The sequence below is a fragment of the Mobula birostris genome, chromosome 27, assembly GCF_030028105.1.
Source record: "Mobula birostris isolate sMobBir1 chromosome 27, sMobBir1.hap1, whole genome shotgun sequence".
NCBI lineage: Eukaryota > Metazoa > Chordata > Chondrichthyes > Myliobatiformes > Myliobatidae > Mobula > Mobula birostris.
The window spans coordinates 43,982,790-43,994,987 of NC_092396.1; the positions used below are offsets into that span (position 1 = coordinate 43,982,790).

Here is a 12,198-nt window from a genome sequence, read left to right on the forward strand (position 1 = left end):
ATTCACCAGAGCTTGCAGTGCCTTCAGGTGCCTCCAGAAACGTGTGGAAGAACCACCAGCTGCGTCCGTCCACAGAAAGCCAGGTGTACAGGGCTGCCGTCATCACAACTCTGCTCTACGGCTCCAAATCCCGGAGCACCATTAGTACAGATGCCAAGGAAACGTACCTCAAGGAAATCGGCTTCCTCAAGCACTTCCATTATCACTGCCTCCACTCCATCATGGGTATCAGCTGGCAGCATCATGTCTCCAACAACAAGTAGCTCAACTTCCAAGCATTGAAGCCACTTTGCCACTCAGGAATCTCGGCTGGCCAGGCCACGTATCTCGCATGGACAACTCCAGATTACCAAAAGCAGTATTCTATGAAGATACTCTGTCAGGGCAAGAGAGATCATGGTGCTCTGGGAAAGAGCTACAAAGGCCAACTTAAGCAGTAGCTCTCTCAGGCAAATATGGAGGTCAGTGAGTGGCAGCGGCTGGCTTATGACAGCGACTGCTGGAGAACGCTGATGCAGGAAGTATCCTACTACCCAGGTGCCTGCATCCCAGCTATTCCCATGTCCCTACTGCTCCAGAGTCTGCAGATCCAGAATTAGCCTTTACAGACACCAATGATCATGCTGTCACTCCTGAGCATGAAACCTTTTCAATTCCTCGTACTGCATCTTGTCCTAGCACCATACTCATGATAATCTTACATGTTGGCATTATTAGGTTCTCACCAACTTTGTGACTTTTCCTTTTCTGGGTAGTAAGCTCTGCTACTAAATAACTTGCATTCTGAGTCTTTTTAATAACTGTGTCTTTATCAACAAAAACTTTACTCTGTTTGCTTTGAGATTCCAATAGCTGTTTAAAATAACCAGCACTTTTATGTGGCATTTGGCTGTAATTTATAGTTAGGTGTCTTTTAAATTTTGCTGGAGCTATCTCTGCATTTGTAAGTTGTTTGCCACAGACTAGGCACAATGGAATAGGATAACTCGGATCACCAGTCCATGTAAAATCCATTGGTAAGTAGCTTTCATTGTAAAGACAGACTTTTTTGTGTTGGTTGTTACACTAGTGCAGTGAAATGACTCAGAACATTGTAACTCAAATATCACCACAATGGACCATCAGACATGTCTGTAATGCACAGGGGTTAATAAGATGTAAAAATGGGTGAGTCAATTCAATGCTCAGAAAATGCACTTCACACTCCTCATCAGTCTACCATCCTCCCTTGCATGCAATACAGCACTCTCCAATTATCAGCCTACCCTTCTCTCCCCTATCTCCTGTCAAACACTGAGAATGGACTCAAACAAATAAACATGGTCCTACTGCGCACTTGCATATTGGGCTGAGAGACCTCTAATGAGATTGCTAACGGGGATGCTCGGTCACTGCCCACTAGTGCAAACACTGGCATTGCATGTTGCGCAAAGTTCAAAAAACGATGTTTTTTTTTAATCTCGCGGAACTCCAATTGAAAAACCCTGGCCTAGAGAGAGTGGATGTCCCAAAAATTGGGTGAGTACAGCCTCAGAATAGAGGATGTTTATTTAGGACAGAGATGAGGATGAATTTCTTTAGCCAGAGCATGAAGATGCTGTGGAATTCATTGCCATGGATGGCTGTGGAGGCCAAGTCATTGAGTATATTTAAAGCGGAGGCTGATAGGTCTTGATTAGTCAGGATGTCAAAGGTTACAGATAGAAGGTAGGAGAATGGGATTCAGAGGTCTAATAAAATCATGATGAAATGGTGGAGCAGACTCAATGGACCAAACGGGTAGATTCTGCTTTTATATCTTATGGTCCTATCGTTGGACTGAACAATCTGAAGAAAAGATTTTTGTACATGTAAAGTGACAGAAGAGGGAATTACTTGCTCTAAAATGATGATCTCTGGTTGAATGCCCAAGTTGAGCAGTCTTTCATTGATTCTCTTACGGTTATTCTATAGAATGAAATGATTCTCAGGGCTGTATATGGTGACAGATAATGAATTTACTTTGAACTTTGAAGCTGTTGGCTTTTTTAGGAAACATTAATTTTATTGCTGCGTATCTGAGGAAACGAACTGTATTTACAAGGGACTAAACTATGACTTTTCCATAGAAGCTTAAGCCCAGATTCAGACGTTTCACTGTAGAGATCGTTGGGAGTCCTAACCTATAAAGCATCTGAAAATGGACCAAACATGCATGAACATCACATTGGTTCCCATAGTAACAGTAGTTTTTTTAACAGAGAAGTGGACAGTCTAATTTCTGGGCTGAAATGTCAGGAAACCGGAATCCTTGTGTAGAGCATTCATTAAATGTCCTCAGAATCCTGGAGAAGAAAGATTTGGTGGGGTCTGGTCTAGAATAGCAGGGTCAAGTATCTACATACATATAGCAGTTCAGATAGACCCAGGAAGTTGCTCAGAGGGGCATAGTTACAAAGATGCCCAGTTTACAATTGGTTAGTTATTTTGAGGGGCTGAGAAAGAGTTTGACTCTGCTGAGAAGCTATAGAAATTCTACTGATACGTTCAAAATCCTGAGACTGCATTCAGGGCGGATGACAAATTACCAATAGGGCCTGTGCCCAGAGCACATTATTTACTCACACACTTGGTGGCCACATTATTAGGTACCTCCTGTACATAATAAAGTGGTCTCTGAGTCTCCGCCCGTTGAGTGTCTTCCTCTACCCATCCATTTCAAGGTTCAACGTGTTGTGCATTCAGAGATGCTCTTCTCCACACCAGTGTAGTAATGCATGTTTATCTGAGTTACTTTTGCCTCTTGTCAGCTTGAACCAGTCTAGCCACTTTTCACTGACCTGTAATTAACGGTATTTTTATCCACCAAACTGTCACTCACTGGATTTTTTTTTTGTTTATTTTTTGCACCATTCTCTGTCAACTCTAGAGACTGTTGTGTGTGAAAATCCAAGGAGATTAGCAGTTTCTGAGAAACTCAAACCACCCTGTCTGGCACTAACAAATCATTCCACAGTCAAAGTCACTTGGATCCCATTTCTTCCCCATTCTGATGTTTGGCCTGAACAACAACTGAACTTCCTGACCATGTCTGCATTCTTTTATGGGCAGAGTTACAGCCTCATGATTGGCTGATTAGATACTTGCATGAACAAGCAGGTGTACAGGTGTGCATAATGAAGTGGCCACTTAGTGTTCTGTCTTTTGTCTTATATATATTAATTGATGTTAACTTATGTTTGACTTGTTATCATGTCCTCCTGCTGCTGTTGATGCTGAAAAACAGCATTTAAATCATGTGTTCATATGCTGATGACAATAAACTTAAACTAGAAAAGATTGTATATTGCATACTGTATTACTGCAGATGTAAATTTAATACAAATGTATTTTTCATTCATTTTACAGGATGCTTATGTTTAATAGTTCATAACTGAGAATTTTCTTTTCCAGAGTTTGAAGAAAATGGCTAAAGTATTTTTGGTAGGTTTATCAGCATAGAATAATGTGAAATGGTCATTTTCCGTCCACTGTTTACTCATTAACTCTCTGTAAGTTTTAGAAAGAGAGATTATGGTGTTTGACACATTTTATGTTGTGAGCTCATCAGGCTGTAGCTTCAAGGGTTAACGAACCTTCCTTGAGGGTCCTGGAAGAAGTTCTTACTTTCTGGCAGGCTCAAAGGGTTGAATGGCCTTTGCCTGACCCAATTTTTCTGGTAGAGCAATGTGGTATGAATGCATTAGTCAATTACAACAGAGATCTACGTTTCCACATTGGGATCCGGGTCCCCTGAACACTGCTGTTCAGAAGGTTGGCTGGTGTTTAGGAACATTTTCTACAAGAGGGCCCTTCAGATTCCTCACAACTTCAGCAAACAATTAATCATGTCTTAGATGTCGCTGTTTCTTGATTTCCTTTGGGGTTGCAAACTGTTACATCCATTTGGAGGCTGTGAAATATTTTAATCAATATGTTTAGTTAGATAAGGTAGTGAAAAGTACATAGGGGATATGTACTTTCATTAGCCAGCACAAAGACTTTAACAGCAGGGAGATTATTGTGCAACTTCATAAAACATTGATTTGGCCACAGCTGGTGAATTGTGTGCATTACTCTGTGGGAGAGTATGAAACAGAAACGTACACATATGCTGGAGAGGCTGCAGAAGAGGTTCATCAGGAACCCTATAAAACCCTAGTTAGACCACACTTCAAATATTACATTCAGTTCTGGTCACCTCAGTTATAGGAAGGGTGTGGTAGCTTTAGAGGGGGTGCAGAGGAGATTTACCAAGATGCTGCTTTGATTCTGGAAAATGTCTTGAGAGGATAGGCTAAGTGAGCTAGGGCTGTTCTCTCTGGCGAGAAGGAGGATGTGAAATGACTTGATAAAATTGTACAAGATGTATACCCATTTAGTAGGGTGGAAAAGGCTAATATTTACGAGGGGCATAATTTTAATGCACAGGGGAGATGTCAGAGATACGTTTTCATACACAGAGAGCAGTGGGTACATGAAAAGCACTGCCCAGTCTGGTGGCAGAGGAAGATACATTAGGAACATTAAATAAACTCTTAGTTAGGCATATGAATGACAGAAAAATGGATTGCAGGTTTAAATTGATTTTAGAGTAAGTTATAAGGTTGAAACAACATCATGTAGGGTCTGTACTGTGGCATTGTGCTCTATGTTTTATTGCTTCAGATTATTGCAAAATAACAAGATGCGAGTTTCATTTGAGTTACTGAACCAACATTTTTTGTACTTATTTACAAGCCAAGCATGTTGTGATTTTGTTTCACACAAGTCTTTGTTTAATCCCAGGCATTTCTAACTGTTATCATACACTGCATCACCAGTAAGTATTACTATTTTTATTTTAACATTTATTACCATTTTTATTAATTCTGAATATTTTTCAAATGGTAATTAACTGAATTATTTGTTTTTAGAATATTTTACTGGATATTGCCATGAGTATTTATCTCCCATTCTAAATAATGAAAACTTTGACTACAATATCAATGCTCTTTAAAATTTCATCCAGTACATTATAAAATTATGCTAATCAACTTAAAAGTTACAACTATAGAGGAACAAAATGGTCTTTCTGAAGGACTTAAGATGAATTTTGAACAGTAACTGGGCTTTCATTCTATGGATCTGCCTGGTTCCTGAATTGAAACTGTCCAGTGGGAACAAATGTCACATTCTGAGACCTGAGATGAGCTGATAACTTACAAAGCTGGAATCATGCTCCACTGCTCATCACTACTCTGAATTCCTCAGAGAATGATGTTCACAGCAGGATTTAGACAATATTGTGGAATGGCAAAGTAACCCTTCTACTACAAAAGGGTGTAATATTGAGACTTTATAAAGCACTGGTGTGGCTTCATTTGGAGTATTGTAAACAGTTTTGGGTCCCTTATTTTCAAAAGGATGTGCTGAAACAGGAGAGGGTTCAAAGGAGATTCACGAAAATGATTCCAGAATTGAACGGCTTGTCATATGAGGAGCGTTTGGTGGCTCTGGAGGGGTGCCCAAATGGTGAAAGGCTTTGATAGAGTGGATGTGGAAAGGATGCAACCTATGTTGGGAGAGTTTAAGGCCAGAGGACATGGCCTCAGAAGAGAGGGGCATCCTTTTAGAACAGAGATGAAGAGGAATTTCTTTAGCCAGAGAGTGGTGAATCTGTGGAATTCATTGACACAGCCAGCTGTGGAGGCCAGGTATTTTTGTATATTTAAGGCAGAGGTTGATAGATTCTTGATTGGTCAGGGCATGAAGCAATACAGGGAGAAGGTAGGAGAATGGAGGTAAGAGGAAAAATGGATCCGCCATGATGAAATGGCGGAGCAGACTCGATGGCTGAAATGGGCTAATTCTGCTCCTATATCTTATGGTCTTATGGTCTTAAGAGTGCCAATTAATGACCAGCTGCAAAATAAAAAATGAAGCCCAGCTAGCTTCATCAGGTGTGGAATGATATTACCAGTGCTAAATTCTTCAACAATATAATCCAGAGCAGCTAATATAGCAATTGCTTCAGGATCTGAGCTGAGGATGGGTACTCCTACAGTCATAAGCTGGAGGTCATGCAATGGAATATTCCCTACTTGCGGTTATAGGTGCAGTAAAACTGTTGTAACATGAACAAGGTCACTAGAGAGACACAGATGGTAGATATTAAGTGATCTTTTACTCAGAACACACACAAACACACAAGCTGACAGTGTTTCAGAGTCATGAGTGAGACAGACAGAGATGCCCCAACTGAATATTACAGCACATTTTTATATGTTAAGAAGCAAAGGTAAGAGGACAATTTCTATAGTTGCAATGCCCTCATAATGCTTACTTTGAGTCAATCTGCCATTTTCAAATACCTAGATCTTCCCACCAATACACCCAAATTGAGTATTAATTACTGTGGTCTCTGAATCCTATTCATGTAATGGGGTATCAATTGCATTCATGCATATGCAGACATATACCAGTTATATGGATGTTACTTGGTCTGTAATTTACTGTTCTGAGCTGCATTTTGAATTCAACCCACAATCCATATACAAATATGAAAAATGGTTGCTGAATTTAATATTTACTATATAATCCTACTCCAGAATACATCCTAACACAACTATGCTCACAGAGATCAAAACTGTCGATATGTAGTTCAATGTCTTTGCACCAAATATAGAACATAGAACTGGACAGACCATTCAGCCCATGATGTTGTGCCGCTCTTGATGCCCATTTATACTAAATATCCTCTACCTGAGTATCATCCATATTCCTCCATTCCATTCACATTTTTGTGTCTGTTTAAAAGCCTCTTAAACTCCACCATTGAGAAGGACCCAGCACCGATCCCTGTGACACACCAATAGTCACAGGCGTCCAGTCAGAGAGGCAGCCCTCTACTAATACTGTCTGGGTTCTTCCAACAAGCCAATGTCGAATCCAATTTACTACCTCATCTTGAATACTGAGTGACTGAACCTTCTTAATCCCCTTCCCATCCTGGGCCTTGTGAAAGGCCTTATTAAAGTCCATGTAGACAACATCCACAGCCTTGCCTTCATCCACTTTCCTGGTAACTTCCTCGAAAAACTCTATAAAATTGGTTAGACATGACCTACCATGCACAAAGCCATGCTGACTATCCTTAATCAGTACATGTCTATTCAAATACTTATACATCTGGTCCTTAGAATACCTTCCAATAACTTTCCCACAAGTGATGTCAAACTGACTGACTTATAATTTCCTGGTTTATGTTTAAGGCCTTTTTTAAATAGTGAAACAACTAAGGATGTTTTAAGTATCTCTGCTAGGGCCTGGCAATTTCTGTACTTACTTCCCGTTGGTTCCGAGGGAACACTTTGTCAGGCCCCAGGGATTTATCCACCCTGATTTGTCTCAGGAAAGCAAGCACCTCCTCCTCTAATGTAATTTGTACACGGCCCGTCAAGTTGATACTGCTTTGCCTCACTTCCAAATACTCTGTATCCGTCTCCTGTGTAAATAGAGATGTAAAGAATGCAGTTATGATCTCCAACATCTGTTTCAGCTCCACACATGGATTTCCATTCTTGTCTTTGAGAGGACCAATTTCATCCCCAGCAACTTCATGCCTTCTTTTAGCCCCCCTGATTTCTTTCTTAAGGGTTCTCTTACATTTCTTTTACTCCATAAGCACCTCATTTGTTCCTACTTGCTTATACCTGCTATGTACCTGCTTTTTTTCTCATAACCAGGGCCTCAAAATCTCTTGAGGACCAAGCTTCCCTACACTTGTTATCTTTACCTTTTATTCTGACAGGCACATGCAAGCTTTGTACTATCAAAATTTTGTTTCTGAAGGCCTCCCACATTCCAAGTACACCTTTACCAGAAAACAGCCTGTTCCAATCCAGAAGTGTTTTACAGAATCTCACGGCATGGCTGAAAATAGGCAGATAGGATAAAATGCAGAGCAATAGGAAGGCATCCATAATCTGTGCATGAAGTTCAAAGTTCAAAAGTTCAACTTCAAAGTTCAAAGTGAATTTATTATCAAAGAGCGTATATGTAAACATACATAACCAACAGATTTGTTTACTTGCTCGCATACTCAGTAAATCTGTGGTCAGATCACTCGTCTGAGTGCTATTGGTACCACGTAACCCAGTACTACCTGTCGCCTGGTCAGGTGGTCAGCGACTAAACCGGCTCCCCCGCCAGGCTTGCCTGGTGAGGAGGGTGGCTGGACACCCTGCAGGACGAAAAACAAGACCTGTCAAAGGGCGGATGAACACCCTCGTAGGGTCAATGGCCATCTAGCAAACACATGCCGTGAAGCACGGAAAGGACATCCCTTGCATCGAAGCTTGGTCTAGCCATTCACTGCAACAGAACTTCCCCCAGCTGTCTTCGACCCCACCATGCCACTGGATCCAGGAGGCGATGTTGAGAGGGTAGGTCTGGGCCTGTGCAACCCCCTACTCACCTAAAATCCACTCACGCACACACTGTTCCTTTCTGAGGAGTGGGGTACCCCACTAACTCACTGAAAGGAACCATCATCATCCTATGGGATGGATAGCAAGAAGAAGAAGACTCAGTAAATCTAAGAAACCATAATTGAATTAATGAAAGATTGCATCCAACAAGGCAGACAAACAACTAATGTGTAAAAGACAAAATACAAAAGAGAAAATAATAAGGATAAAGTTCAAAGTAAAATCTTTCTTTCTTTCTTTTATAATCTTTTTATTGATTTTCAAATGTACAGACATAACAACAGTATTAATACAGAAAGATTGGGATTACATTGTTAATAATTGACATACACAATTAAAAACTACAGATAATACAAGTGTATTCGACCTCCGAAACTCTTAGTATGATCGAACGTTGTAGAGAAAAAAAAGAAAAAATATCAAAAAAACCCCAAGGTAAAAAAAAACGAAACTAAACTGAACCAAAAAAAAGAACTAATCTAAACAAACAAATCAAGGCTAGGCTGATATGTTACATCGAACACATCATTAATATCGTTAACTTCGCTCCTCCATCCGTATATCCTAGGTTTATAAAAAGGATTTGGAAAAGGTCAGTAAAATCTATTACCAGAATATGCATTCAACCCTGAGATTCTTCTTCTGTGGGCATACTTAGCAAATCTATAGAACAGTAACTGTAAACAGGATCAATAGACAACACACTGTGCAAATACAAATATAAATAAATGGCAATAAATAAGAAGCATAAAATAACAAGATAAAGATTCCATAAAGTGAGACCATCGGTTGTGGAACACCAGAAACCTTATGTGTGCAGTTATCCACTTTTGTTCAAGAGCCTGTTGGTAGACGGGAAGAAACTGTTCTTCAACCTGCTGGTGCGAGTCCTGAGGCACTTGAACCTTCTACCACATGGCAGCAGGAAGCAAAGAGCACGGCCTGGGTGGTGAAGATCTTTGAAGATGGATGCTGTTTTTCTACAACTATGTTTCATGTAGATGTGCTGAATGGTTGGGAGGGCTTTACGTGTGATGAACTGAGCCAAATTCACTACCTTCTGTAGGATTTTTCACTGAAAGGCATTGGTGTTCCCAAAGCAGGCTGTAATGCAGCCGGTCAGCATGCTTCCCACCACACATCTGTGGAAGTTTGCCAAGGTTTTTGATGACATGCCGAATCTCCATAGTCTCTTGAGGAAGTGGAGGTGCTGTCATGCTTTTTCTTCAATAATATTTATATATGATGGTCCAGGACAGGTTCACTGAGATCGTGACACCCAGGAATTTAAAGTTATTGACCCTTTCCACCTCTGATCCTCTGATGATTACTGGCTGATGGTCCTCTGGTTTCCCTCTCCTGAAGTCGATAATCATTTCCTTGGTCTTACTGACTTTGGGTGAGAAGTTGTTGTTATTACATCATTCAGCCAGATTTTCAATTTCCCTTCTGAATGCTGATTCATCACCCCTTTGATACAGCCCACAACAGTAGTATCATCAGCCAACTTGAATATGGTGTTGGAGCTGTACATAGCCACACAGTCATAAGTGTAAAGCAAGTAGAGCAGTGGGCTAAACACAATCTCTGTAGTGCTGCTGTGCTGATGGAGATTGCGGAGGAAATATTTTTGCCAATCCGAACTGACTGCAAGTGAGGACATCCAGGATCCAATTGCCTAAGGAAGTACTGAGGCCCAGGTCCTGGAATTTACTGATTAGTTTTGAGGGGATCATGGTATTAAATGCTGAGCTATAATCAATAAAAAGCATCCTGATGTTTGCATTTTTGCTGTCCAGATATTCCAGGGTTGTATGAGTAGCCAATAAGATGGCACCTGTTGCCATGGTAGGCAAATTGGAGCAGATCCAAGTTGCCACTCATACAGGAGGTGATATGTTTCAACACCAGCCTCTCAAAGCACTTCCTAATTGTGGATGTACTTCATCATTGTAGACATTGAGACAGGTCGGTTTCAATTCAGAAAATTTTTTGATCTTAACCAATTTGGGCTAGCGATTCCTATTTTAGTTAACATATTTTTTCCTTCCTCTTTTACGGATCGTGCTTTTCAAATTTGGAAGACTAAGGGTATTTCACGGTTTTTGGATTTATTTTTAGATGGTTCCCTTATGTCTTTTGAACAATTATCTAATAAATATAATTTATCAAGAATACATTTTTTTAGATATCTACAAGTTAGAAATTTCCTAAGTACTATACTTTCTTCTTTTCCAATGCTTCCTCCTACGTACATTTTAGATACTATAATTAACCTTAATCCATGTCAGAAAGGTGCATCGGCTATGATTTATAATATTATTATGAAACTTAGGAAAGCTCCATTTGATAAGATTAGGGTAGATTGGGAACAGGAATTGGAACAGGAATCATTTCCGTGGATGACTGGGGGCAGATTTTACAATTAGTCAATACTTCCTCTATCTGTGCTAAACATTCCCTAATTCAATTTAAAGTTGTTCATAGAGCACATATGTCCAAAGATAAATTAGCTCGCTTTTATTCTCATATTAATCCTTTTTGTGATAGATGTCTGGGGCAGATAGCCTCTTTAACTCATATGTTTTGGTCTTGTCCTACTCTGGAAACTTTTTGGAGAGACATTTTTAATATTATCTCCAAGGTATTGAATATAGATATCTCTCCTCACCCTATTACTGCTATCTTTGGACTACCTAAAATTTCCAGTAATCTTTCTCCTTCAGCCCGTAGAATGATTGCATTTCTTACTTTAATGGTGAAAAGATGTATCTTACAACATTGGAAAGAGCTTAATGCTCCAACTACCTTTTTTTGGTTTTCTCAGACGATATTATGCTTGAATTTGGAGAAAATTAGAAGCAATCTTTATGATTCCTCACTTAAATTTGAACAGACCTGGAGATCTTTTATTCAATATTTTCATTTAATGTAATTTTTTTTCTCCTCTTTTTTTGCTCCATATTTATATACCCTTCTTGTTTTTTTTACTGTTTTTAATGGTGGTCGGGATTGAGGACATGATTTTAAGTTTTTTAACTCTGCTTGGTTCCAAGTTAGCCCATTGCTTTGCTTTGCTTTTAGTTAGTTGCACGGTGGTTTTTTTGGGGGGGGGGGGTTTCCTTTTCTCTATTGATATATATATAAAAATTAGTATACTATTATGTTACCTTAGTATGTTATGTTTAAATTACATTGTTTGTATCATTTTTTTTTGTATTAATATCTCCTGTAATTTTATTATATTCTAACAGTGCCTATATGGCTTACCTTTTTGTATACTTATTCAATAAAAAGATTTAAAAAGAAAGAAAAGAGACAGGTCACCACACATTTCTTGGGCACCAGTACGATTGAAGCCTGCTTGAAGCAGGTGGGTACCACACACTGCTGGACTGAGAGGTTGAAGATATCCGTGAATACACCAGCCAGTTAGTCGGCACAAGCCTTCTGTACTTGGCCAGATACTCAATCTGGACCGGATGCTTTCCTTGGATTCAATCTCTTGAAGGTAGCTAACACATCATCTTTAGATACTATGGATCATTGGGAGACGTGGGGATAAGTGATGGTTTCTCCCTGTTCTGGTCGTCAAACTGAGCCTAAAAGGCATTGAGCTCATCTGGAGCAAAGCTTAACTTTCCCCTATTTTGCAAGATTTAACTTTTTAGAAGGTTATGGCATCCCTCACTGATCCCAGTCTATTCTG

At 39.8% G+C, this 12,198-nt stretch overlaps 1 protein-coding gene across 1 annotated transcript in view; it reads left to right on the forward strand.

Annotated features, from left to right (window-relative positions):
* The window catches only part of LOC140188669 (uncharacterized), a 114,664-nt gene that overhangs the window by 9,418 nt on the left and 93,048 nt on the right, over positions 1-12,198 (forward strand). The window contains exons 2-3 of the mRNA XM_072245162.1: positions 3,433-3,462; positions 4,807-4,840. Of these exons, the coding sequence (XP_072101263.1) occupies positions 3,445-3,462; positions 4,807-4,840 (52 nt within the window). The 5' untranslated portion in view covers positions 3,433-3,444. The remainder of the gene's footprint in view (positions 1-3,432; positions 3,463-4,806; positions 4,841-12,198) is intronic.